Source organism: Ambystoma mexicanum, chromosome 4q (genome assembly GCF_040938575.1).
Source record: "Ambystoma mexicanum isolate Mex_15411 chromosome 4q, UKY_AmexF1_1, whole genome shotgun sequence".
NCBI lineage: Eukaryota > Metazoa > Chordata > Amphibia > Caudata > Ambystomatidae > Ambystoma > Ambystoma mexicanum.
The window spans coordinates 45,328,580-45,355,687 of NC_090928.1; the positions used below are offsets into that span (position 1 = coordinate 45,328,580).

The following is a 27,108-nucleotide window of genomic DNA, read 5'->3' on the forward strand; positions in this document are numbered from 1 at the left end:
GGGCTATAACCGAGCTCAGTTCCTTATATAATTAAATCCCAAGGCCATCAGGGCCAGGGGCCTTTCCTGAGGGAAGGGATTTGATGGCCTCTACAATCTCGTCAGTAGTAAGGGGGAGTTCTAACTCCAGATGTGTCTCCTCAGTAAGTTTGGGGAGCGGAATAGAGTCGAGGTAATGTACCAATTCCGCAGTGGAACTCTGGTCTGCGCTGGAGTAGAGTGACTTATAGAACCTGAAGAATTTTGTGTTCACAGCCTTTCGGTAAGCTAAGCATGTCACCCAACACCCCCTGAATTCCTGAAATGTGACACAAGCTCATGTCCCCCCACACCGTATGGGCTAGATGCCGCCATGGTGTGTCTGCCTCCCCATACCTCCTAGCCTGAGTAGGGCGGTAGAACATACGGACCACTAGGTCCGCAAGGTCTTTGAACTTCATGAGGTTACCCTTAATGCAACCAAGTAGAGCCCTGTCACCCGTGCGAGCGTATTCATCCTGCAAGTTCTTCAAGTCCACCTCAACCTCGGCAAGCTTCTCCCTAGTTTCACGCAGCATCCCGGAGGCCTTAGAAATTATCTCACCCCTGACCCAAGCCTTATAAGACTCCCAAACCGTACCCACCCGGGGAACCGATGATACATTCCTCAGGAAGAATTCCTCAGATTAAATGTGTAAGCCTTCGGGAAACGCAGCATCCAATAGGCATCCCCGGTGGCATGCGCCATAGGGGCCGCAGCAGCATCACATTAAACCAGGTAAGTGTCAAAGTGACAGGAGAGTGGTCAGAAAGAGTGTGAGGGTAAATTGTGGAGTCAACCACATTCACCATGAGTGAGATAGGGATTAGCCACAGGTCAATTCTAGAATTAGCATCATGTGCAGTGGAATAAAAAGTATATTCACGCTTGGATGGATTGAGACTGCGCCAGGGATCAGTCAGCCCCAAATGGTTCATTATGTTCGCTACCATGCGGCCTGCTGCAGAAAGCTGCCTCTTCGTGCCTCTTGAACGATCTAGAGTGAAATCTAGTATAAGATTGAAATCACCCCCCCAAATGATATGCAGGGATGGGTCCCTAATTAGGAGGTCAAGGATATTAGGGTAAAGATGATGGTCGTCTACATTAAGACGATAAGTGTTCACGAGCACAACACTAACCCCAAGCAATAAGCCCCAAACCACACAAACCTTCCCAGAGGGTCTATTTCGCACCTGTGTTCCTGAAATGGAATGATGTATCATATTGATCACACCCCGCGCTGGAGATGAATAGCTAGAATAACAACGCTGAGAGCCCCATTATTTGGCAAAGCTTTCATTAACGGGCCCAAGAGCATGCGTCTCTTGAAGCACAACTATTCTGGGGGAACAGCGGTTCATATAAGCAGATACCTTCCGGGCCTTAATGGGGTGGTCGAGGCCCTGCACGTTTCAAGAAAAGAAGATTAAATTAGCATGCACTGTACTCATAATCAAGGCAATATATGTATCGCGGTAGACAGCCCGTGTGCAAAGATGAACCACAACCAGCACAATTGGAGAGACCTTCACTCGTTTTCAAGATGCAGTTAACCAAACCTAACAACGGACCATAATGGCCCGCATGAACCACATTCACAGTTGCTTCCAACACAGCAACAAAATAAACAACGTCCCTCCCCACATCCACCCCCCACCGACATCATCACCTAAACATTGACAATGAATACCCCAGCACAAAAGAAACAAATAAACTCCATGGGGTGCACTGCTAGATCGTCTAAGAACCAGAATACATGGCCAGACATAACAGTCTAGTCCTCTCGCCAGAATAGGTTACACCACTTTTGAAAGTGCAGACAGGAAAGCATTGCCTGCGGCCTCAAACATTATCCATAGCGTCCAGGGAATCAGCTAAAGCCAGGGAACCACCTCGTCTGCCATGGGCCCTACGCGGCAGAGTGGTGGGAATACTGGCCACAATGTATGTTATCGCTTCACTTGGCTCTTCAAAGAAATGGGCTCTGCCACCATGCTGCATCCGGAGCTTGGCCGGGTATAGCAGAGCGTACTGCACCTGGGGCATCCTCAACATCTTCTTAACAGGGTCAAACGATTTCCGCCAGGAGAGCACAGCCGCTGCGAAATCTGGATAAATGTGAATATCGGAGCATTCATAGCGCAGCGCGCCATGCTCATGGGCCATGCCTAGAATCAAGTGCCTGTCTCAATAGTTTAGTAACCTGGCAACAGTGGTACGGAGAGGAGCGCCCGGCTTAGGAACTAGGGCCAGGTCTCGATGCGCCCTTTCAACCAGGAAATGCTGTGAGAATCCAGATGGATCAAACAGGGTCTTGAGCAAGTTTTCGATTAACTTCTCCATCGGGCCTTTACAGGCTGCCTCGGGAATCCCGACGATCCTAATGTTATTGCGTCACGTCCGCGATTCAAGATAGTCACATTTATTTTGGACTCTGCTGAACTCCTGTTGGAAATGGGCTATGTCGCGACCATGCTTTGCAACTTGATCCTCCGTAGCACCAACTCTGGATTCGACCTCAGTGATGCGAGCTCCCTCCTTTTCCAGTTTTGACTTCAAGGAGCCAATAGTGGAGACAAGATGATCCAGTTTAACATTTACGGCGAGAAAGCCGTTTTGTACAGTGGTCAGCAGGTGGTCCTCTCTCGACGCTGCAGGGGAGGGGGATTGATCGCCTTCCGGAGGGTCGGCCTCAGGGACAGGGGATTTGGCAGAAGTATTGGTGTAGGTGTCCACTGGGCCCTTCTTAGATGTGGCCCCCTTAGACATGATTCAGAAACTTTGACACCAGGCTGGGAGTGAAAAGACGTGGGTGGAAACAATCCACCAGTGCCTCAGAGTCAATAGCAGGGGAACCAGCCAGCCAACCCAGCCACCAAGGAGCACAAGAGAGTGGTCACGCAAGCCCCAGTACCGGCGTGTGCCACAGCCCAAGCAGCGCCAGGTCGAAACCGATACGCCCGGCACAGGACTCTGTCAATCAATCAGCAGAATATACAGCACGGGCACCCAGTAGGGCCGACCTGAACAGGCAATGCAATAGGATGACCCACAGAAAATGTCCACTTAGTGCACAGGCATTCAAGGAGCAGATGACAGTCCAGTCACAGCAAGCCCCAGAGAGCAGTCCGGGCACCCCAGCTGCACACCACAGGCTCCCAGCCTGCTCATACTGACCCAATACTTCCAATGTGCAAGCAGCTCCACACCACTGGGCTTCCTTATTGTACCTGCTGCGGGCGCACTGTCCAGACAACGACCACTCTCATAAGTAGCTCCACACACCAGTCTCCGCCAAGCGCCGCGCAGGCAGAGGGACCACAAGGCACCCCCACAGGGAGAGGACCGCAGGGCAGCAGATGGCGCGGTGTGAAACATCTCCAACCCAGGGGTCTGTTCACCCCGCTAACGAAGCGTAGGCTTACTGCAGCGTTCTACCGCTACTGTCACTCACAGTCCCCAGAAGGCAATCTCAGCTCTCTGCACCCATGACACTCCTCTCCTCGGGCGGGCAGGCAATCATCCGCATCCACATCCACATCGAATCGCAAATCACCAGAACTCCTGCGGCTCCCATAGAGAGTGCCCGGCAGGGATCGGCCGCACCTCCGGTCCCAGGGTTCGCAGCTCCAGTCCAGGCACGCACACAGGACACCTCGCTGCCCCCGGATACACCAAGCCTGCACCACAGTCAGCAGCACTTCCAGGTCTTAATGCCCACCGCTGGGTTCCCAGCAGAAGTATAATCCAAATCGGCGGAGACCGTGCCAGAATCCAGCACGGCCAGAGCACAGCACCGAACAAAGTCTGCACCAAATGGAGTCCGAACCTCCCCAAACAGTTTTCCGCCGCTCCAAGGGCACAGGTGCCAATTTTGCTTGAAATGTGGCTCGCAGCATCAGCAACTACTCCCCCGTCCACCAAGGGTAGGATGGCACTGCAGCATAGGGTGTAAACTGATTTATCACAGAAAACAGATTCTGCTCAGCAGGAGCTTTCAACCTAAGCAGCCATCTTGCTCGGCGGCTCAACTGCGCCCCCCCCAAAACCCTGTTTTGAATACCGACCAAGTAAATCTGAAGGGCAAGATTTACCGAAGTCCTCATAAGAGGTCAATATGGGGAAAGTTGGAGTAAATATCACCAGCAAATGAACAGTAATGAAGTTGAAAGACAATATATGTACAAGTCTCCATTTATGAAAAGGCAATTTGGGGAAAATTGGAACAAGCACTGCCACAAGCAACTAACAGTGAAGAAGTTAACAGACAGGACTTGTACACGTCTCCATTTATGAGATGTCAATATGGGGAAAGTTGGAACAGGTAGTATCTAAAGTCAGGGAGCATAAACAGTGAACGAGTACAACTGTTATACTAAAAGAGAACATTGTGATAGTCCTGGTAAGAGAAACACATCAGGCAGTGAGCCTTTCGGAGGAGGATACCGGGAAGGGGAGTATACCAGGTAATCAATTTTCAAATAAAGTTGAAGAGACCTTTGTAGAAGTCCCGGTGAAAGAAGTATTTCAGGCAGTAGACCTTTGGAAGAAAAATGACTAGCAGGGGAGTATACCAGGTAATCCATATAAAAAGGAAAATACATTTGTGAAAAATACCTGGCAGGGGAGTACACCAGGAGATCTGTAACCATTATGGAAAAGAGACATTGTGGTGATCCTTTCAAAGCTACGGTATGGAGCCCCTTCCTCATGGCTCCTGTCACGCACCAATCAGCAATTACCTGGAGCCCTAACTGGCAGACTCCTGCGTCCCTTTGGATCTGCTTGGGAACCCACCGCCACCATGCCAACGGTAGCCTTCTCCACTAGTGGCGCTCAGTTCTAGCGTGTGACGTGATGTGTTCAAACAGTAAAGAGCTCCCATGACCTCTGGCCACTACCGTGGAGCCCCTCAGCACCGCAGTGCCCCTCACAGCTGCTGCCCCCAGCGACCATTTTGCCCTGAAGCCGCTGATCCATCATGCGGCCCCCCAATGGACCACTGTGCTGTCACTCCACCTCTGGCAGAAAAACACCTCCTGGGCTGCTGCCAACCAACTCCATCCGGCCACTCACACTTTACAGGTAGGCATCCAATCTGGCTCTCCTGTCTGGTGCCCTCCGCTGGTCTGTGACCCAACTGCCACCAACTGCAGTTGTGAGCTCCTACAAGCAGCTGATTCTGGGGCTCCCCTCCCACTGCCCAGCCATCCTGATGACACTTACCTGTGTGGTATTTAGGAGTGTGGACGAATCCTTGGGGGCAGTGATCTTTGGTTTGGCTGTCAACCCACCACAGAACTACAAGGCTCTATTCCGAAGATCACCTCACCACCAGTAAAGTGATGCAGGTTAATCAGTACAACAGATCCAGGAATATGTACATCAAGCTTTAATGTCCAACTGGTACTTCAAGAACATATGGGGTAAGTTATATCCACTGATAGACCAGTGTGAGAAACCCAAAGGTGTCTCACCCGCTAGTACCCAGGGATCTGTCATCCAGGTAGCCAGGACACGGCCCTTGCTGGGAGGAGACGCGGTATCCCCTTCCCTACCCGGTCGGATACTTAGGAACTCAACCGCGATCCCCCGAACCCTCTTTTCACAACACAAACACTTTCTCACGGACAGATTGCTATGAGAGAAAACCTAACACCCGAGCCTTATACGTCACATGTCCCAATACAATGGTGAAGCAGAGTCAGGCAATTACTGACCATCACGGACACCTGACTTCCATTACACATCCCCACCCGGAAGAAGGCAGAGCACCAGAGCACACACTGAGCGAGGCAAAGCACTTGAGGACACAGCACTTCCAAGATGGCAGTTTAACACGAGGAGAAAGCGAAACTGTAGGGGATCGTAAGGAGGGAAGTGCCCCTGACCTTTTCGACAAGGAACTGTTACTTTCATGAAACCTCAAGAACAGAAAGCGTAACAGGAAACCAGGCTGAAGAATGCTGCATTGTGTGTCGGAGGCGCCCTCGCCCGTTGATAATCAAGGCAGGGAGAATCGCCTGCTGCCGTGGTACTGTTCTTGGCTCCTAAAACAAAGCAGCACCAGTGAAACCAACACAGCTAGTGAGTTGGGGAGACCAATAGCAGACCGGTCTGTGTTGAAGCCAAGGTTGCAAGCAGCAACATTGTATGGTGAGCGCTGAAGTGAACAGTATGAAACGCATGTGATAACCAACACAAGTAAAATTGAACAACAGATGAGTGATTGAACTTTAAAACCAAGAAACAATACTTTTGACATTGATCCGGCACCGCATGCATGCTCATTCGAAGGTCTCGGTAAGGTATCCAACTGAGAGTTCACAAAGGTGAAAGAGTGGCAAAGAACTGTGCATCGAAGTGGTCCTGCAACGGGTCATGCAAAATCCTGTGCACAATCGAAAGTCTTTGAGGTTGATACTGCCAAGAAAGTTGATGACAAAGTAGATAAATTTGGTCTGAGCCCGGTGGAGGGAGACTGATTGAACATTGTGTTAAAACGGATCCAAGCTCAGCTGAGGCGGGTCCGAGGTGAACCGTGAATCACCCGAGAAATTGAGTATTTGTGAAATCCTGAGAGGACAATAACTTGTTTGTTTGTCGCATCAGGCCCCCTGAAAGAAGAGGCTTTGAAAGGCAAAGAGACTTGGTCACAGAAGATCCTGATGCTAATGTTTGAACTGCACCCTCGTGCTAGAGAAGCCAGAGACTGCTAAGTTAGAGTGTGCCGACTTGTCCTGTGCTGAAAACGTGGTGAAGGGAGGCCAACGTTCTTAATAGCCTGACATATTTCTTGAACACTTTTCTTTTTCATAACATTGTTTCCTACACTATTTGTATTTAGAGGTAATAATTGCCAATAGGTAAGTATAGGCCCTTTTGTTTTGTTAAGACACCACTAGGGCTGCGTTATTATTTGATGGTCGTAGCTTGCTCCCATCTTTAGATTTAGGATTAGACAGGTGTTTGACAAAACCCTTTTGAAGTTCAACAATCACCCTTGCACTGTGGTCACGTGTGTGTCTTACTGCTGATATCATGCCTTCCTTAAACCAGACGGACCACTGGTCATCCACACCCTGCAAGCCAGCTCTCCATCTCCAACTGCCACTCCTGGAACCCTCAACACTCCACCACACTCACAGGCAGACTGACATCACAAACACTGGATGCTCCTTGATCGGCTTGCTCCCCGAATATCACACTTCTGGTATTGGGTAAGAGTTAATTTGTATGCACATTGTGTTCCCACTCAAACCTGAATGTAAGCAGAATTACCAATAGATTTGTAATTTTGAATACCTTTTGCATTCTGAGTCTATTCCCACACTCCTTCTCTGTGGCCTGAGTTTGTCTTAAGCTTGCAGTTTACCTCTGATCAGTGGCTTAAGTCTGCTAAAAGCGTGCAGTTTAATTGTAATCTGTGGCTGGGGTTAATGGTATCGTTCTTGATTCAACTTCATGGTTTGAGTTTACTGAGCACGTTGGGGTCTTATTCTTCTACGCGGTTTGATTTTCATAATCACAGGGTCTGCTGCACACAGTCCCCTTGCAACATTTGAGGTGATAGTATCCTTAAAGAAGATCTCGGAGTACCAAGTCATGGAGGGAAGAACAGGCCCATGGAAACTTGAACCATCCACCCTCTGTGAGACAGATCCAGTAGCAGATGGACCAACCAGTCCCCTTGTGGCTTAACCTCCTCATAATAAAGGGTGGGGAGTTCCTTCAACTCATCACAATCCTGGGAGTCTTTTAGGTCGGGGGGGGAGGGAACCAACTTGATTGGACAGGTTTCTATACTTCAGGTTACTGGTGGTCGTGGGTTCACGCGTTCCAGACTTTCCCAGACATCCCACATCCTGCCCTCCCCTTTTGACTTGATGAGCAGTGGGAGAGAGGATAGATTTGCATCTCTGCTATAGGAAGTGTTAGTAAATCCATTAGTAGACAGACACCATACCACTGTAGGGAACAGGACGCAGAATGTTTGGCCAACACCATAGAGTATGCCCAATTGCTCTACATTTCACAACAGACAAAGATGGCTTAAGATGTATCTGTTAAGATTTATCTGGAAGACCCAAACTTCTTTGGTCACCATTGTGAATCGAGGCAGACTTCATGCATTTGCTGTGGGTATGTGCCCCCTCCAAGACTTGTGCTCCAATGTGTTCAATGCAATGGGCAGTAAAACTTGATGAAAAATTAGCATCTCTGCTGCTGTCTCTTCTTGGATAAGCCAGGGCAATGCTGAAGAAACTTAGGAGATTGGTGGGATGTTGTTATTGTTAGGCTAGTACCACCCTGTAATTGCATGTTACGAGGGACCTCACTGAAGGTACAGTTCTGCCTCAAGGATATTGCTTATTGCTATGATGCCGAGCTTATGGTAATCTCTCAGTGGCATCATGTAGGCCAAGATGCGTTTGGGCATTTATTAACTAAACTGCAAAATGTGCACTCAGAGTGATGAGACTGTATGGTACAAGAATGCCTAACGAAGCAGAGCACTCTGCTCGTGCTTCCTTTGACTTAGACACATACCCCCCCACCACCACCCATCATTGTGCTTTCCCCACCCGCTCCATTCATTATGCTTTAGAGTATGTATATACAGCGATACATTCTAGGAGGCTTGCTGTCTGTTTTATGGCCCTTCATAAACCTCCCTGAAATTGTCGCCTTTTCACAAATATGTGATGTGACTGATTCTATGACAAGATGGAGGCGAGCATTATGCTTCTTTCTTTATTGCCACCAATCCAGCATTTCAAACTTAAACATTTAAACAACATATTTCTCTGTTTGAGGTAGCAAAACATTTTTCGTTTTAAAAGTTTACTATCAGTCTCTAAGGCTCCACACTGCCTAAAACAGCAGATCCCATGAGCCTCTCCACTCCTGGTAGTCCATGTCTATTCACTCTCCACCTATCCGGTGCTTGCTTCCCCTATAAGAGTCTCCAGCCCAAGGTCCCTTCCTCTTTCTTTTTGCTGCCAATCAGTTAAGTGTTTCTCCTCATTACTTTCCTTATGTCATTTATTACGTGTCGCGCAGCGCATGTATCCTGATTGAGGGTATTTGGTAATAAAGAAGCAGTTCAATATTAATATTGATAGCCGTCTCTAACTCCTATTTTAATATTATTATATATAACTGTGTAGTTTCAGAACGCTAGACGGTGCCGCTACCCCCACCCCTCGGTGTCCATGTGCGACTGCAGCTTCGCTGCGGCTGCACACGCAGTTGTGTTTCAGGAGATCTCTGGAGGCGGGTCCAGAGCTGCGAGTGCACACGCTGGCAGTAGGCAGCCGGCCCCGCTCCACAGCGTGTTGCACAAGCAACGCGCTTTAGGACCCAGGGGAGCCAGAGCACAGCCAGCCTTCCCGGCATGCCCCAGGCACTTCCGTGCTACGTCCAAGTCTCATTGTGAGAGACGCGTAGCGCGAAGGTCAGACAGTGTGTGTGCGCATAGAAGGAAAAAAAAAAAACATGAGCTTGCCGGATTGAGCAGATCGAAGACTCAGCTGAAGCTATACTTAACAGCTCATTATCCCGAACGCACAGCACATATAAACATCTGCTTATAAACATTCAGACACCAGTCAACAGCAGAATCACTGCTTATTGAAGGCCTGCAGCCACAGAGCACAGCTGCTTTATATTAGAAGGCCAGTCAGCCGACACTCAATTGGTAGTCAAGGTAAAATGGCCCAATACGGGGAGGATCACTCCACCACACCAGAATACAGCGAGGAAGAATAGGAGGTAGAGCTCTCCCAGCACAAAAGAGCTCTCACTCAGTTTTAAGAAGGTGTTGGGGGATTCGCTGTCTCAAGCTGTCGCAGAAGGCGTTCAAGCCTCTTGCAAGCAGGTTAGACATGTTGGAAGCATGGATGCTAGATAAAGATCCACGATCCTCCAGGAAAAAGAGGGCGCTGAGCCCGGGAAAAGGCACGTCGGCAGGACACCCCCAGGAATGGGTTGAAAGGGGCGTACAGCTCTGAAGAGCAGAGACTCTGACCCCCCGAGCAAGGAAAGAAAGGTTGACTCCGACACCAAGAGACCGACGACTCGTCACTCGTCTAAAGAAGGCCTTCCTGGCGAAAACAGCCAAACGCCAGATCAGACCCCCTACCCCAGGGTGAACAATTCAGGGGACATTGATGAGGGCTACTCGCTCGATGATGGAGGAGAGGAGGAGGACCTCCCCAAGCACCCAACGTCACACACACTCCGACACTTGAAGAAGAAAATACAAACGATATGTTCGATCCAGATGCCATTCGAAATCCCAAGTCATCAGAATGGGTGCCGTCACCCAGAGTGGCGCACTACATGACGCAGCACTTGGATACAGAGGTGCGTTCACGCATGAGAACTGAATACCCCCGCACAGAATTACCTGATAAATTGTCTGATGCCCCAGATTTGGACCCTAAGATGGTCACACCTTTGTGACAAAAGCCTCCAGAGACGTTCGGAAAGGGGTAGACGGGGCATGGAGGGGATGCCAAGACAAAGTTCTCGATTTATCCGGTCCTCTGGCTAAAATCATGGACATTGCAGAGAAGGCCAAAAATATACGGGGACCCCGATAGACCCCAACCGCCCAGGCCAACTGGGCACAGCGCACGGTTTGCTTGTTGGGTAATGCCAACTGCGCCTTCTCATCGGAGAGGAGGAGAGGTGTTCTGCTGAAGATCGACTCGAAACTGAGCGACTTGGTGTCTTATGAGGCCGGGCAAGGTGCTAAAGGGTTGCTTTTTGGAGAAGCTTTCGCCAAGGAAATGGCACAATTCGTAGGAACCTACTCTGCCCTCGAGAAAGCACAGAGTTCGATACAGAGAATCTTCCCAGGTTGTGTTTTTTCAGGGACCGGACGCCAGAGGGGTCGGTCGTCCGGTCGCTTTGCTTCGCATCGCAGACACCGAGGCCATCTGTCTGCTGCCTTAAACCTAGCACTTGCAAATTGCTGGCTGCACTACCACTGTTTGTTGCCTTTATTATTTATTTATTTATTATTTGTTTCTCCTCTGCTTTGCACTTTCCACTTCTCCACCCTCCCCTTGCATGCAGTTTTCCCCTCCCCCTCTCCCATGCACTCGCGCATTCTCAATATCACTGGGCCTAGTAAGATCGCCGTTTTGTTCTCCCAGTTGCCCTCCCTTGCCTTGTCACGCTCTGAAACAATTGTGTACGAGCGCAATAGAAATAAAATATTAATATCATTGTGCACAATACTGGAAAGCGAGGCAGCAAGATGCTTTCTTCCCTTCCAGAGCGAGATTCCCGAGAGGCGGCTGACAGAGAAGAGTATACCGGCACCCCGGTGCCGCCGGTGGCGAGTACATCAGCCTGTCGAGTAGGAGGCAGAACCCTTCAATTTTTGAGTGCATGGTATACCTTATCCAGCAGTGCATGGGTGCGCCACGCGGTAGAGGTACTTGTACCCTATCCAAGAGCGAGAGCCGTAAGCGATTCACATGCCAGCGCTAGAAGCGGCGCTACTCCAGAGCGAATTAGGGAAGCTACAACAAAAAGACGCAATTGAGCACGAGACTCACTCAGGCCCGGGATTTATCAGCAATAGGTTTCTGGTACACAGAAAAGAGAAAGTTGGCCTGTCATCAACTTGAAAAGCCTGAACGAGTGGCTAAGGTACAATCACTTCAAGATGGAAGGTATCCACCTCCTCAGAGATATGCTAAGCTCAGGAGAATGGCTAGCTCATCTAGACCGCAAGGACGCCTATCTGACGATTCCGATAGCGGAAGCTCATCGCAGATTCCTGCTCTTCCGCTGGAACAGAGAAGTGTGGCGCTTCAAGAGCCTAGCTTTCGGGCTCGCCTCAGTGACCTGGGCCTTCACCAAGTTGATGCGTCCAGTAGCCGCAGCCATAAGAGAGAGGAATACGGATCATAATATACCTAGACAACATCCTAGTTTTTTGGAGCGACAAGGCCTCCCTGGCCAGAGACGTTCGTTGGATCTTTTCCCTTTAGCCTCGCTAGGATTCTTGGTGAACCTGGACAAATCGCAACTGCAACCAGTGCAGAGTCGAATTCCTAGGGTTCATAATAGACACAGTGAAGGCGACTTTGGAGCTTGCGACTCAAAGTGAGAGCGATCAAGAAGGAGCTCAGAGCTGTGCTAGTGAAAAAGGTCCTCTCTCTTCGGAACGTAGCCAGGATAGTGGGGCTTCTAGCAGCTTCCACCCAGGCCATATTCCCAGGCCCTCTCCATTACATAGTTCTTCAACGGCTAAAAATAAGGCATTTGCAGGGGGGGGCCAAGATACCACCAGTTGATCGAGCTTGACGACGAGGTGACGTCGGAACTTCTTTGGAGGCTTCAAAATATGAGGCCTGGAACGGCCGAGCCATCTTCGGCGACGCTCCAGACTTGAGGTGATTAAGTCCGACGCTGGGGAGCCAGGCGCGAACAGACAGAAACAGGTGGCAAATGGTCCGAAGACGAGTTACATCTTCACATAAACTGTCTCGAGTTGCTGGCAGGGTCCTTTGCAGTAAAGGCCTTCACCAAAGGCAGAGCCAGGTGCTGCATATTGCTGAATATGGACAACATCTCAGCAGTTCGATAGATCAACAAGCTCGGCGGGACTAAATCAAAGATGCTAGCGGAGCTCGCAAAGGATTTCTGGCATTATTGCCTTCTACATCAGATAGCAGTGGCAGCAGAGTATCTTCCAGGAGCACAGAACGACGTTGCAGACTGGAACTCAGGGTATCTAGCAGATTCCAGCAATTGGAAGCGGCTTCCTCAAATGTTTCCCAGGCTGCAAGAAGTGTGAGGTCCCCTAGATACAGATCTTTTTGCGTCCAGGCTGGATGCACAGACGCCCAAATATTTCAGCTGGAGGATAGACCCGGGTGCAGCTGGCACAGATGCGTTTCTCCAACCTTGGGCAGGAGCAGTGCACTACGCCTTCGCGCCATTTCTCATGATCATGAGAGTTCTAGCGAAGGCCCGCCCGGACCTGGCGGAATTAGTGTTTGTTGTCCCACTCTGGAAATCCCAGCCCTTGTTTCCAGTAGCAATGGAACTTTCCTCGGATTTTCCGAGAGTAATCCCCCATCACCCAGGCCTCCTCTGCAACCCTTCCGGCCAGGCTCTCCACCTAGTGGAAGCGGGCACCCTACGGCTGCTGGCTTGCAGAATTTCGGGAAGAGATGGGACCTGCTGGGCATTTCACAGATCGCTGCAGACTGCATCAGGGATTCTTGGGCGCCTTCCACAATCAGGAGCTATAGTTCTGCATGGGAGTCCTGGACATGCTGGTGCACGGACCAGCAGTTGGATCCCGTTCTGGCACCTGTAGTGCATATTCTTAATTTCCTAGCGGCTAAGTTCCAAGAGGGATGTGCGTATAGAACTCTAGGAGTATATAGGTCTGCCTAGTCCGCAGGCCACGACAAGGTAGAGGGTCATCCAGTAGGGGAGCACCCAGCAATTCACATGTTGCTTAGATGGATCAAGTTGAGGAGGCCTCCTGAGCCCAAGTACACCAGTTTATGGGACGTCCGCAACGTCCTCCAGTTATTTTTGAGATGGCCAGAGAATGGAGACCTCTCACGTTCACAGCTTTCGGGCAAGCTGGCAATGTTGCTCTATTTAGCAGTGTGTCGAAGGGTTTCAGATGTAAAAGCCCTGGAAATAGACAGGAAGATATTCTACCCGGAGGGAGTAGCTTTCACCATAGTACAAAGGACTAAGAACGATTTCATACCCATACTTCCCGAACAACAAAAAACTATGTGTGGCACAGTGCAATAAGGATTATGAAGCAACGACAGCACTTATTAGATCGCCAGGCGTTACTCAGTTGCTGATTGCGCATAGGAAACCCCATCATGCGATAGCTTCAGCGACAATAGCCAGATGGGTGAGAGAAGTGATGCAATGGGCAGGCATAGACTGAACCTTGTTTGGCGCGAACTCTGTACGGGGCGCAATGGCTTCTAGAGCTTTCTCGGCTGGAGTGTCCCTGCAAGATATAATTAAAGCAGCGGATTGGTCCTCTGAATCCACATTTAAAACATTTTATTTTAAACCAGTGTCAGAATTGACCAATAGAGTGGTGGCGAGTTGAAGCATAATGCTTGCCTCCGTCTTGTCATAGAATAAAGATTGCCCATGCTAATGGCACTGGTCAGTCTTGATTCTATTAAAGACAAGGAGGCAAGCATTATATCCCACCCAACTGAACGCGATAGAACTAACAGGCTGGCTATGTCTAATGAGTATATTTGCCTTGTGACGAGTAGACGCATTCCCGCCCACTCACGTTATTTTCTCTCTCATAGGAGATGAGCAGGAAAGGGCTTAAAGTTAACAGAAGATGCATGTGCGGGCAGAGCAAGTTGTCCCGTTGGACCATAACCCGCTAGTGCCGAGAAGGACCGTTACCTTCCAGTGGATATTAGACATTGGTTAGTTAAAGAGTTGACTTTTGGTCGTATGGCAGTCAAGAAAGAGGAAGGGACTTTGGGCTGGAGACTCTTATAGGGGAAGCAGGCACTGGATAGGTGGAGAGTGAATAGCCCTGGACTACCAGCAGTGCAGAGGCTCAGGGGATCTGCAGTTTTAGTCAGTGTGGAGCCTTAGAGAATGAAATTAAACCTTTAAGCCGAAAAATGTCCTTTTTGCTACCTCAAACAGAGAAATACATTTTTAAATATTTTAAATTTGAAATGCTGAATTGGTGGCAATAAAGAAATAAAAAGTATAATGGTGCCTCCTTGTATTTAATAGAATCAAGACTGACCAGTGCAGTTAGCCTGGGAAATCTTCATTGCTGTCTGATCAATTGATTTAACTAGGATTGTTGCCTATTAGTTTTGCTATTTACAACATTTTCTTTATTCAAAACAACATGTATGGAAAAGAGAATACACAAGCCTGGATACAGAAGAGAAAGAAGCTGAATAGCCGAAGGTCCTAAAGAACTTAGTAAAAAGCAATACATGAATGGACAGACAAACCACCCACTTGATCGCTTTGCTTCCAGAGAGTGTGGACTTCAATTCCCTGAAGAGTATGTTTCATCATCACATAAAATTCTTCAGGAGTGCAGGTCTTCAAGAGATGGCTTAGCAATCCAATCAACTCTGGTTCTAACTTTTGAAAAGTCATCCAAGCACCTGTGGTTACAAGAAAGAAAGCATGTTAGCACACATCCACAAATGCATTTCTGACCTCTATGAATAACTTGTTCCTTTAAAGTTAAACCTTTATGTTCACAACATGTATAAATAATGCTATCTTCTGTTTGGCACCAGAAAATTCCAGAACTTCAAGGCCCCTCTTTGTCCCCTTTAATGTATCACCAAAAACAAACATCTGTACACACCGCCCTCACATTAATAACTGGTTAACATCTGGAGACGCATAGCAGCAGCTACGGAGGTTGATTTGTTAAGATGGTAGAGATTACTACAAGAAGCAAGCCTACCACACACTGCTTGCTAAATGTGGTATTATTATAAAGAAAGCAACGCAACTAAAGCAAAGACGATATCAAGCATAAACACAGTAAAGTAATTTCAAGGACAGCATCTCCAAACTACAAGTAGTACCCAAGCCTGTCACAAGGTTAACCCTGACAACCCCAGGAACAAATGCAAACATGTAAAAGATCTTGAAGTGCCCGGGCAGCATTTAATGTCCCAGAGGATTAGGGGTTGTGGTGCCCGTTTAACCCAAGAAGACGCGCTACATTATGCTGTCAACAGAAGCCAAACAAGAAGGTTCAACAGCAAGAAACAAGTGCAGTAGACTTAAAGCCCAAAGACTGAGTATAGGGAGTAGCAGGAAGGACAGGTGACCATGGTTCTATAGCCTTACTTGTTTTGGTTTAGTTCAATTCCCACCAAATTACCTAATTGAACCCTAATCCCTTAGTTTTGGTTTGTTATAATAAAAGCCCTTGAACATGGCTGTTGATGCCTCAGCCATGACAATTAGAACAATGCAGGCAGGTTCTAGTACACCCAGTTAGCACAGGAAGAGCTGTTTCCATTGTGCCCAATTAGCAAAGCAAGCCTGGAGTGGTCAGCCATATGCAAGGACCATGCCTGCAGTGTTGCCAAGCTGTCAATCGTAGCATGCCAAGAAGCCAGGTGAGGTGATCGAGAGCAATGCACCTGGGGGGTGGTGTCTGTGCAGGTTCACATGGCTATCAAGTATAGCAAGTCAAGGTTGAAGACCTGCTGTGGGCATGCAAGGACATCTGCATGCTGTCTGGCTCATTTATTTGTCTCATTAGACGCATGTCATTTTCATCTAATCTAAACATAAGTGGGTACATGGATCTGCTAAACTGGCAGAGAATATTCTAGGATCATGAATTATGATAAAGGTACAGTGACAGAAAGGGTTGGATATGTTGTCCATGAAACTGTGTGCGTTTGTTAGCAAAATGATGATTGTGTAGTGTCACAGATGGCAACCAATCGCTCCAAATCTCTGAGGCGGTTCAAGGGTTTTGGTTGATGGTTTAGGTGGCCATGGGGGTAGGCCTCCCCCTCTTTTTGTAGCACCTCCTACCCAACCCAGGTATCCCTAACTCGATTTAGTACATTAGAAGGATGACACCTACAGTATAATCTAGTTCTTATTCTACAGATGAATACCTAAAAGGCAGAATGTTGCATCTCAAACTGAATTCTGTCAGTTCCTAACTTTCCCTACTCTAACCACAACTCTCCAACCACATCAAGTGGTACTCTAACCAGTTGTTAGTTATCTCGTGGGCGTTTTGGGAAACATGACTTCCAGACACCCTGCTAGATTAATTGTTTCCTTTCGCAGTCAATCTGTCAAACCCATTGTCTTTCTACACTCACTTTTAACTACACCCACGTTCTCCTCTTCTCTTTCCCTCCCATCTCTTTCACACTGTGACGAATCCTTGGATGTCATCCCTTCTCTCGTAGGGGGAGGCCTTTCCCAGGAGGTCAGTAAGGTGAGGCAGCTACCAGATAGTCTACCTGGGGGTGGTACTCAGAGGGTGAATCTCATGGAGGAGGGATTCTCCCTGTGGGACTAGGGACAACAATCTAGGGAGAACACAGTATTCTGCACCCCAAAACACCTTACCTCTAACCGGTTATCCAATGTAACCATCATATTCAGAAGGGGCAAAGTACTGGGACAAAGAAGAACCAATTAGATCTCAGGTAGATTACTGAGATAGGAACTGGGACGAGGAGGAGGTGCAGAGCCATGAAGAGCACTGCCAACAAGAGGAATGAGACTTCTAGTGGTTCGAGAAGCCACAGTAGAAATAGAAGGACTCCGGAAGAGGTAAAGGAGTCCTCCCTGGAGTGACCACGAGATTCAAAGGTGGCAAAAAAGGAAGAACTGAAGAGTCTTCACGGGATGCTGCCCAGGAGGCAGAAGCATCCCCAGTCAGTCTGCGGTGGAAGGACCGAGCAGAGCTCACCAGAAGCAGGCGAACCAGCAGAAGAAGCAGATTGACTATGTACCTTAGAGAGGATGCACAGCCAACACGGGAGGACAGGCAGCAGAGCCACTGCAGCATTCAGCACCCGCAGAGGCATGAGAGAGCAAGAAAAGCACAAGTGGGTTACCTGCACAGCAGGATATACTGTGAAGCCGCTGAAGCACCTGTGGAGACATGGGAGACTAAGAGAAAGCCAGAAGAGGGTTTTTTTTTTAGAGCCGAGGAATACCACCACACACCGGCACAACCCTTACAGGGACCTGGGTTAACAAGATGGCTGGTGGGGCCGTAGGAGGGTCCAAGAGAACATTTGACCCCATGCAACAGAGGTAAAGAGGACACCCCTGAACATAATACAAGTCGAAGTAATAAAGCTCGGGTCTGGGACCCGCACCCACAGAAGAAAACATTAAGCAATTTTCTAGTTGCAGTACCTGGCACGAGAGTGAAGCAGGTCTGCCTGAGCTGGAGAACAGAAACATCCAGGTCTGGGACCCTCACCCACAAAACTGTAAACCATAGAGAGAAGGGCCCAGTGAAGGCAGTCCATCCCCATCCTCCGTGAACTGTGGAAAAGAGTCCGAAAGAGACATGGGGAAGGAAGCCATACCCCCTGGTATTGTGTGTACCGTGAAGCAAAGCCAAGGAAGGCCCTGGGGAGGGAATCATTGCCCTTGCAATGAACTGATCAAGCTACCTGTGGCAAAGACGCAATAGTGGAGGGAGCTATGCGTAATAAGGAATGATGTTGAGTTGGAACTTTTACCTTTTCGATTTTAAACTGAGAACTTTACAACACCAAAATCTGGAACTTTGTTTTGCATCCTGGAGGGGAACGGAGACCTGGAGTAGGGAGTCATTCTCGCAGGCGAGGTTCCCACCTGCAACTGGCACTAAAGAACATTGTCCAGAGGAAGAGAGTCTATGAAGACCCTTTATCTCTTTACTATTAGTTACAAGTATGAGGGATAGAAGTAGGCAATTTCACACATGACGGTGGACTCTTTATTTACTTGGACATTCTGACTGCATCCTTAGTTCCTTAGTTGAGGCAGGGAAACCTCTATTCGAGTCAGGGAGAGCTAGGTTTCCTGTAAGGGTGCAGATGTACAAGTCTGACAAAGTGGTGGCATGCTTGTTGGCATAAACTTATAAAATTAAAGAAAAGGAAAAACCTATCTTGCCCTATTTCTATGAGGGGTTGCCCCACTGCAACAAAAAACGCTAAGGCCTCTATCAGGATGTCTTGTAAAATAATGTCCACCATCCTGTGCCCAAACCCATTTCCGTCCCTCACACTAAACTAACTAAGGAACAACTGGGTGTCTGTCTTCTTAATCCAGAAGGAGGCTTCTCTCGTTCTGGATACAGATCTTCAAAGTTCAGTTTGCTGTATGAAAACACAATGAGTGACTCTTTAAACACAGTTCCCAAGTATCAATTCCCAGATCTAGTGTTAAGTCTGGTTCACTATCCTGTCAAACTGTACAACCCTTTACATTTTTGTCACAAAACATATTTCCTTGTATCAGAGGTGGGGGACGGGGGCTATCTTCTCCTTGTCTTTTCTTACAACCCAAAACTGCAGCACCAACTCTGGTACATTATCCTGCCAGACTTGTCTGTAGAACTACAACTTGCAGAAAATGTCTCTCTCTCTCCTTCATATGGGCCCCAGATCACGCTGGGTTGTTTCGTGTTCTCCCAGACTTGTTTTGCAGCTCCTTTCTTTTCAGTGTGGGTAGCAGACCCCTTTATGTTCTCTAAGGCTCTCTCCGACTTGCTCTGGGCCTCAGCCCCTTGACTATACGTTTCCTCGCTCCTGTTTGGGCTCCGGACCATTATGCTTTGCTTTTGTGGGCCTTGCCCAACTCCACATGGGTCCCAGAACCTGGTATGTTGCTTTTGCAGATTCTCTACCCCAACTTCACTTATTAATGACTAACTGAACAGACCTGGTGCAGTCTCCTGCTAGCTACTGTTCCACATAGCATAATGTATACAGTTTGTTTCAATCTCTCTCCTTGATTTTCTCAGGGTACCAGACCCTCTTATCTCAGCTTTGCCTTTGTAACTCTTTCAGGTCCCCGACCCATTTACTTTGGCATGGCCTATGTGGTTCCATTTGATTCCAGACCCTTTTTTTTGGACACTATTACTCTCCTGCAAAGTGCTTTGTTTTCAGGTTCCTGCTCGGGCCGCTCCGACTCTCTGGATAAAATTCTGATCCTTCTCTCTTTGCTTCCACTGTGGTCCACGTCGCTGCTTCAGCGAGTTGGACTGTGCGGCTTCCCTCCAAAAGGGCTTCCCAAATCCTCCAATTTGGTTTCTCTTTGGTTTTCGTGGCCTGTCAGTTTTTGGCAGCGCCCTTAGAGATGGTGGCTTCTCTCTACCATCATCCCGGTGTTCAGCGTCCTCCTGCATCTCTACGTCTGCGGTATTTAAATTACACTCTTGGTTCCTCAGGGGCAGGCTTGCCCAATGGCAAAGTCCTTCTAAATTGTACTTTGAGAGAACAATAGACAGTCTCCAGCAACAAGACTGCATATGCTGGTTTTCATAGGTATTCTTCATTGCTCCAACCTTCCTCCTTGTCCCAGTACAAAATGTATGATCATAACAGAGTTCAGTGGCACACTTCGTCTCAGTATTCTCCTGGGACTTGGTTTCCTCAACTCTACATAGAGCACAGAGGTGTGGGGGACCACAGGATACTGAGTGGGGTGAGAGGAAGGAGGGGTCAGAAATGAGAGAGGGAACACAGCGTTCTCCCAAGGTGATCATCACTGATCCCATGGAGGTGGAGGTCTCCCTCCCCTCGAGATCCAACTGTTGAGTACCACCCCCCGGCGGACTATCGGGTAGCGGCCTCATGGGGAGGGGCTTCCCCATGGAAGCGGTGACAATACCCTGCGATTCGTCACAACACTTTGTAGGCTTTGCCTCCACCCATTGATGTCACTCCTCCCTCCGCCTTGCTACAACTCCCACATACACAATTCTACTCCCTCCTACACACAATAGCCCCCCCAACTTCTACTCATAACCGCACTACCATGCACTCTCACATTGAAGTACCACTTCCAATTACTAACAGATACTGCACCTTTTCCAGAAATCTGATCCACACTTTGTCACTCCCCCCTCCCTCCTGCTAGTCTCTTGGTCATCAAACTCCTCCACCTTTGACCTCACCCAAATACCCATACTTCCTGCTGCCTCATTATACCCCCCTTCCTCCGCTAGTATTGGCCTTCCATCTCTGGCCCAGTCTTCCCCACCCGGGGCATGTTGGAAAAACAAGAAGCCGTTAGAAGCAGGCTAAGCTTTGCCCACCTTTTCCACATGGGTCAGCTGAAGGATAATAATGGCGGCCAGGGAAGGCAATCATTTGTGTTCCCCGGACCGGTTCTGGGTGCCAGTGAGGTAACTACAATGGGGAAGGTTTTTCAGTGTTCTCTTTTGTCCCCGGTGGGTGAACAGCATTAGGTCTTGGGCAAGACCTAATGCTGTTCACCGGCATACCACTGCAGTGCCCTGCCATCTATCTGCTGGATGCACACAGACACTGCAGCTTTCTCTCTGGGGCTCGCCTGTGGCCTAGAACCACATAGATGCTGTGGCTGCCTTCTCTCTTTTTGGGGATTCTGCGTGGCTGATCACTACTGCGTCTGGGTGTGGATAGGTTTCTGCTTCCTTTGTATGAATTCTGGGTGGTGGTTGAGGATTCAGGGTTTGGTGTTTTTTGATTGAATGATGCATCACTACAAGAAACAAACACTAGGAAGCATCTTATATTAGAGTCATAGCTTGAGACAGAAGTACTGCTGAAAACATTCGAGCACTAGGAGTGGTGCATAGTAACTGGGGCCCTCAACTGCCACCGTCCAACTGAGGGGTAGGACAAGCGCTGGAGTTCTCCTGGGTAGTCTTCCCAACCCTTGCTGAAAGGGGTTCCCAATCTCTCTTGTCAAGGCCAGGGCATGGGCTCTTGTCATAGTAGGAGTGTTCTATACGAAGAACACTGTTGGGGGCAACATGTAACAGAGAAGCAATGAAAATCTGTGTCTTGGTAATAGGCATGCCAGGAGGCATTTACATGATGGTAATAGTTTTCAAAGATGGGCACATCAAGTAAGAGCAAAAGAAAGATGAGACAATGTTGCAGCAAGAAGAGAAATAGCCAGACTAACTGGACATTATGTCCTCAGTGATTGATGTTCATTTATCAATAGTGGCATGGCAGAGCAATGGCACACTACGCTTACTAATGGTGATACAACGCATTTTTATTGTTGGTTTTTACTCCGAAAAGGGTTGTACAAACACCAATATTTAGTAAAGTGGTTTCTACAGTTAAAAATAATTGGTCTAAAGCAAACAGTGCAAGGGAAATGTCAACTTAAAAATTGCATGTTCAGATTCAAATAATAAAGTTCCCAAACTATGCATGCAACTCCTTGTCTCTTCTTGAGACCCTGTGCTATAGAGTAATTTCAAAAAAGACAGCCAACGAAAAGTTCAAAATCCAAGTAAGTCCCAGGCTACCCTAAGCTACACAACAGAAATGTCTTAAGACTTGGTCATCACTAGAATTCTCAAAAGCAAATTTCTAACATCCCACCATAATCAAACAGAACACACATTGAAAATATGTCTTGCCGTGGAGGCCATTTTACAGGTATTTACAGGCCTGCCCTCCCTAGGTCATCCTCCTGTCTTAACATCTCAGAAGAAGTCTGCCATATGTTGCTGATGTTTCTTTGTTCCAACTTGACCAAAGCCTCTAACAATCTTTGTTCTTTTCAGTGCTTAGGTTTTAGCATTCTCATAACGTTTATTCCAGACCATGAGCCCTCAGAATTCCCAAAAGGCCTCCAGCAGACAAAGGTTCACCAAAGGTTAGGGACTCAGACCTTTCATTGTTTGTAATGCTTCTAAGAAAGCCTCTCCCAGACCTTGGGTTTCTTATCATTCACAGTAGGTCTCTGCTAGGTATTAGATTTACAATAGGTCTTTACCATTTCCTAGTTTCTCCTAGTATTTCCATCTGGCCTCTTCCAGACCTTACGCTCCTCAGATTCACAGATGGTTACTTCTAGTTAGTCACTCAGACTTCACAATAGGTCTATTCCAGACGTTGGATTCTCAGGATTCATAACTGGTAGCTTCCAGGCCATGTGCCTCTCGTACTTTGCAACAAGTCTCTTCAGGATATTAGCATGCTCAGTATTCACTCTTTCAGACCTTTGGTTGCGGAGGATTCACAGTAGGCCGCTTCTAATAAATATGAGTCTGTATTTCCCACACCCCCTGCATTAAGGGTCCTTTTCAGGTAGCCGATATTGTGCCAGCCTCCTGCCAGGGGTAAGGGTCCTCTGCTTTCTATCCTATGGGTTGCTAGTGGAAAGTCTTAAGCTTTGGCCTTCCAATTTCCTTCAAGTTTTGAGAATTGCTATTAGTGTACTCTGGTTAACTTCACTCACCAAAGTCTCTGGTCTGAACTGCTTCCAGCCTGCTACTCTAATCCTTTTCTAGCTTTGCACCTACTTCCTCAAAGCAGCCTTTCTTTCTGCCTTCTTCATACCAAGAACCTCCCTTATTTTAAGGGAGTGTGGATTTGCATGGCTGCTTCCTCCTGGTTTCTCTTTCTTGCTGAACTTTCCCAACCCCATTTCCAGTCATTAAGTTGGGCATAATGTCTAATATTGTATTCCCAGTGTCGGTTTTTACTCTTGGTACCAACCAGTTATTAGGGGAATCCTTAATTCCTTGTGTTATTAGGTTGGTGAAAGCTTGGCTTGCATTAGGTTATTGCAAAACCAGATTGTCTTCATCGCCGGTAATGAGGGTTCGTAAGATTGCAAAGACAATAGCAGCAGGTCGTGCAATCTGGGAATTCCTTACAGCAGGATATATGGCTCTGCAACATTCCATGGTCTCTCTCGTCTGCCTGGGACCATGCCAAGGTAAGAGTGCTGAACCGCGAAGTGCATGAGCCTACCGTCAATCTCTCGCTAAGGTATATTTGTACATTCTTCTTTCTTTCATGTCTTGTGAACTCCTTAGGTTAATGAACAATATTCCCTTCACAGTGACATAGGTGTTGCTCCTGTGCCCGGACTGCTGCATTCTGCTAAAGGGCTCTATGAGAGTGGAGGTCCCTTAAGGTGATTTTAGAGGGTCCTGCCTCTGGATTTAAGGTACTGTGTCTGAGGGGACAGTGGGTCAGCTTGAAGGGGATATTTAGTGTGACACCATGTTTGATCTGGGGTCCTCTTCTATATTCATGGTGTACCAAGTCCAATATTTTGTGTTTTGGACCTGGGTTTTCCTGGGTGCTCCAGGCAAGATATAACATTACATAAGGGATTTGTGCCAACATGGGAGATGTCATACGGCAGCTTGGTGAGAGTAGCTGGTGTATGGGATCCCATTCCTTAGATCCTCTTACCAACACATGGTACTGCCCCAGTTCACCCGGTCACCTGTAGTGCTCCTCTAGTCAGGGAGTGTGGGGAGTGCCTTGAACTCCCCAAACAATGTACTGTAAAATATACAACTGCTTTCTGAAAACTATTCAGAAAACATTCTCCTAATAATCTATTTAACAAGGCATGTAGTGTAAAAGTTCATGCAGAATGTACTTTTCTACTTTGCAACCCATTTTATTTTATTTTTATTTTATTGTTTAAAGTGCAGACCTACCACGAGTGGGTAGTGCGAGAAACCTGAACATGTCGCGCCCGCTAGTCCCCACGGATCTGACATCCAGGTGGCCAGGACATGGCCATCACTGTTGGATCCAGTTCGTTCCTGGGGGTGGACCAGTACAGGAGGATCACCTGGATTAGGGGAGTGGGGGGGTCTTCGGAAGTGGTAGTGGGACAGGCGGAAAGGGAAAAGTGCGAGGGTGAAGGGAGAGGGGAAAAGTGCAGTACATGGGATAGTAGGATAAGAATAATTAAAACGGCCAGCTAGTGTAGTGCAAGGTAAGTGCAGGCATAAGTGTAGGTTAGGGGGACTGTAGGGATGCAGAACAGTCTCCAAGTGCAGGGGTTGCCAGGGAGGCGTGCAGGTGAGCAACTGGCGGGGCCTGGGCCTGTGAGCAGGAAGGGTGGCCATGTAGGCGGTGCGGTGGTTCCAGGGTGAAGAGTGATTGCCTGACTTGAATAATTGTAAAGGAACTTTGTTAGTTGTTTCTGGTACATCAGGCCATCTGAAGCAAGAGACTTTGAATAAAAGACTTGGGCACAGATTTCTCTGATGTTGGTAAAAGGAACTGTGACCACATGCTGAAGAAGCCCATGAGTGTGCTGTGCTCGAGTGACCCGCCTTGTCCCGTGCTAAAAACGTGTGGCAGGGAGGCCAACAGCCTAAACATCCTGACTATCATTTTGAGAACACTTTTCTTTTTGTGAACATTATCCCACACTATTTGTAGTATAGCGGTAAGGATTGGCAATAGTTCTTATTTTAGTATAGGCCCCTTTTATTTGACTAGATTCCACTATTATTTGATGGTCATAGCTTTAGACAGGCGTTTTTCACACCACAGATAAAGTTCAATAAACACCCTTTAACTGTGATTACATGTGTGTCCTACTTTGATACCATGCCTTCCTTACAGTAGCCCATATGGGCTGGAATCTTAATAGTAGCACAGTACTGTGAGTTATGGTCAATGTGGTGGTCTGTACATCCATTGGGATTAGTCCTTGGTTAGCTGTTGTGGAAAAAGCCACTTTGAGAGATTTGTGAAATTGTAGATGGTGGGGGCATTCTGAGCAGATGACGGGATCGAGCTCCAATGCGTGGGTGTGTGAAAAGAGGGATGGTTTGCGGTTCATCTCTTTGTGGGAAAGTTGTGATTCGAGCAAGTTGGTTGATTTACGGAGTGTGTTCCACCAGATATGTGGAACTTAGTGGTCATGTAGGCTGGTACTCGTCATTGCTTTGTAGATGATGCATGTAATCTTGAACAGTATCCTGGCCTGATCAGCAAGCCAAAGTAGTTTGCATAGGGCCAGGGTGATCTGGTCAAATGTCTGTGCACCTGTAATAAGTCATGGTGGACTACTTTTAGGGGAACCAAGTGAGCAGCTTGGGTCCCTTCAAAAGGGCATTTCCCCCATCGATGTGCAACACCACAAGGGCATGCACTACAGTTTAAAGTCCTGTGGCAGGATAAAGAGTTTGATTTTGCGAAGAGTGGAGATTTGGAGCCAGGCTATTTGGGCCTTCTTGGCTTTGTGTTTCTGAAAGGACAGGCTGCTGGCAATGGTGAAGCCTGAGGATCTTACTGAATCCAAAAGTAGCATATCAAATCCTTTCAGGTGCTTATGATTGAGCCATTGTTGGACAATTTGTTTTTTTTAGAGGGGTTGGCCGATGAGGGCGAATTCAGTCTTGGATTGGTTACGTGTGAGGTATGTGTAAAGAAACACCGGAGGGGGGGTGTCTGTATTCCTGCTCTCTATACGGCAGAGGAGAGGCACAGAGGACCCCTGCCAAGATTCTCTATTGTTGGTAGCAATGGACGAGCAATCAAGGTTTAGCTCTCAGGAGGTGATGCGGGCTAGTTCTTAAGTACAGTGTAGTCCCCAAGCACCCACAAAGAAATGTCCACACACTAGGTTAGTGAACACAGTTCTTTATATAAATAGGGTTGACATTATATACTCAATCACAATAACACACTTTGTGCTCCGACAATTCTAAAATGGTAAATATATACAGTTCTAGAAGGTACCACTATTATTCTGATTCCATTAAAGTGCATCAAATGTACTCAGTTCAAATAGCATATAAATCAACACAGCAAAACAATATCAACTATAGATTTTGGAGGGAAATAAGCTGGTTAGACAATTGGAAAAATACTGGGCCCCTACCCCTACGCACAGTTCTGTATGAGGATCCCCCCCACCTGGGCAACATGTAAATGAAGATGCACTACAAGCCCAGTCCATGTATTGTCTTTTAAAGTCTTATCTCTTCTATAAGTTCTACTGCCCCCAAAGTGCCTGGTTTTGCAGAGTTCTTCAGTGAGTCGTCAACAGGCCTTTCTCGAGCACACTCCCTTTAAAAAGGCAGGAGCCGCGGGTCGTTGGGATTCGGTGAAGAAAGAGGTGAACGTTGTCATAGAGGGAGCAGCTTCGATCTTCGCGGTGCTCGCTGACAAAAGCTTGTGAACGTCCTGTGTAGAAGAGGTGTGCTGTGCACCTCGACGACGAGTTTTCATTGCCGCAAAGAGTCAATGAAGAACTTTGGCCAAGCAAGGGCGTCGAGTCGTCGACGTCTGGCATCGGCGGACGGGACCACGGCTGGCTTCAGTAGCTTCGTCGGCGTCTGAGGTCTTCAGGTGGCGGGAAACCCAGCATCGGATTCTCCTCGGTCGTCGGCGGCCTTAACCTTCTCCAGCGGGAGTCCTTGTATCACAATGTTCATAAGCAAAGGGAGCACTGAGGTTCTGGTCGGCGATGGTGGACGGCTGTCCAGCACTCATCTCCGTTATCCTCGGCGGTCCCCTTCTCCAGTCGGTTGTCTTTCATAGGACTGTCTACCAGGGAGCTTTGGCAAAGATCTGCTG

General features: G+C 47.9%; 1 protein-coding gene across 2 annotated transcripts in view; it reads right to left on the minus strand.

Annotated features, from left to right (window-relative positions):
- The window catches only part of URB2 (URB2 ribosome biogenesis homolog), a 945,224-nt gene that overhangs the window by 485,417 nt on the left and 432,699 nt on the right, over positions 1-27,108 (minus strand). For both annotated transcript variants that reach the window (XM_069607426.1, XM_069607425.1), the window contains exon 5: positions 15,041-15,192. In XM_069607426.1, the coding sequence (XP_069463527.1) occupies positions 15,041-15,192 (152 nt within the window). The remainder of the gene's footprint in view (positions 1-15,040; positions 15,193-27,108) is intronic.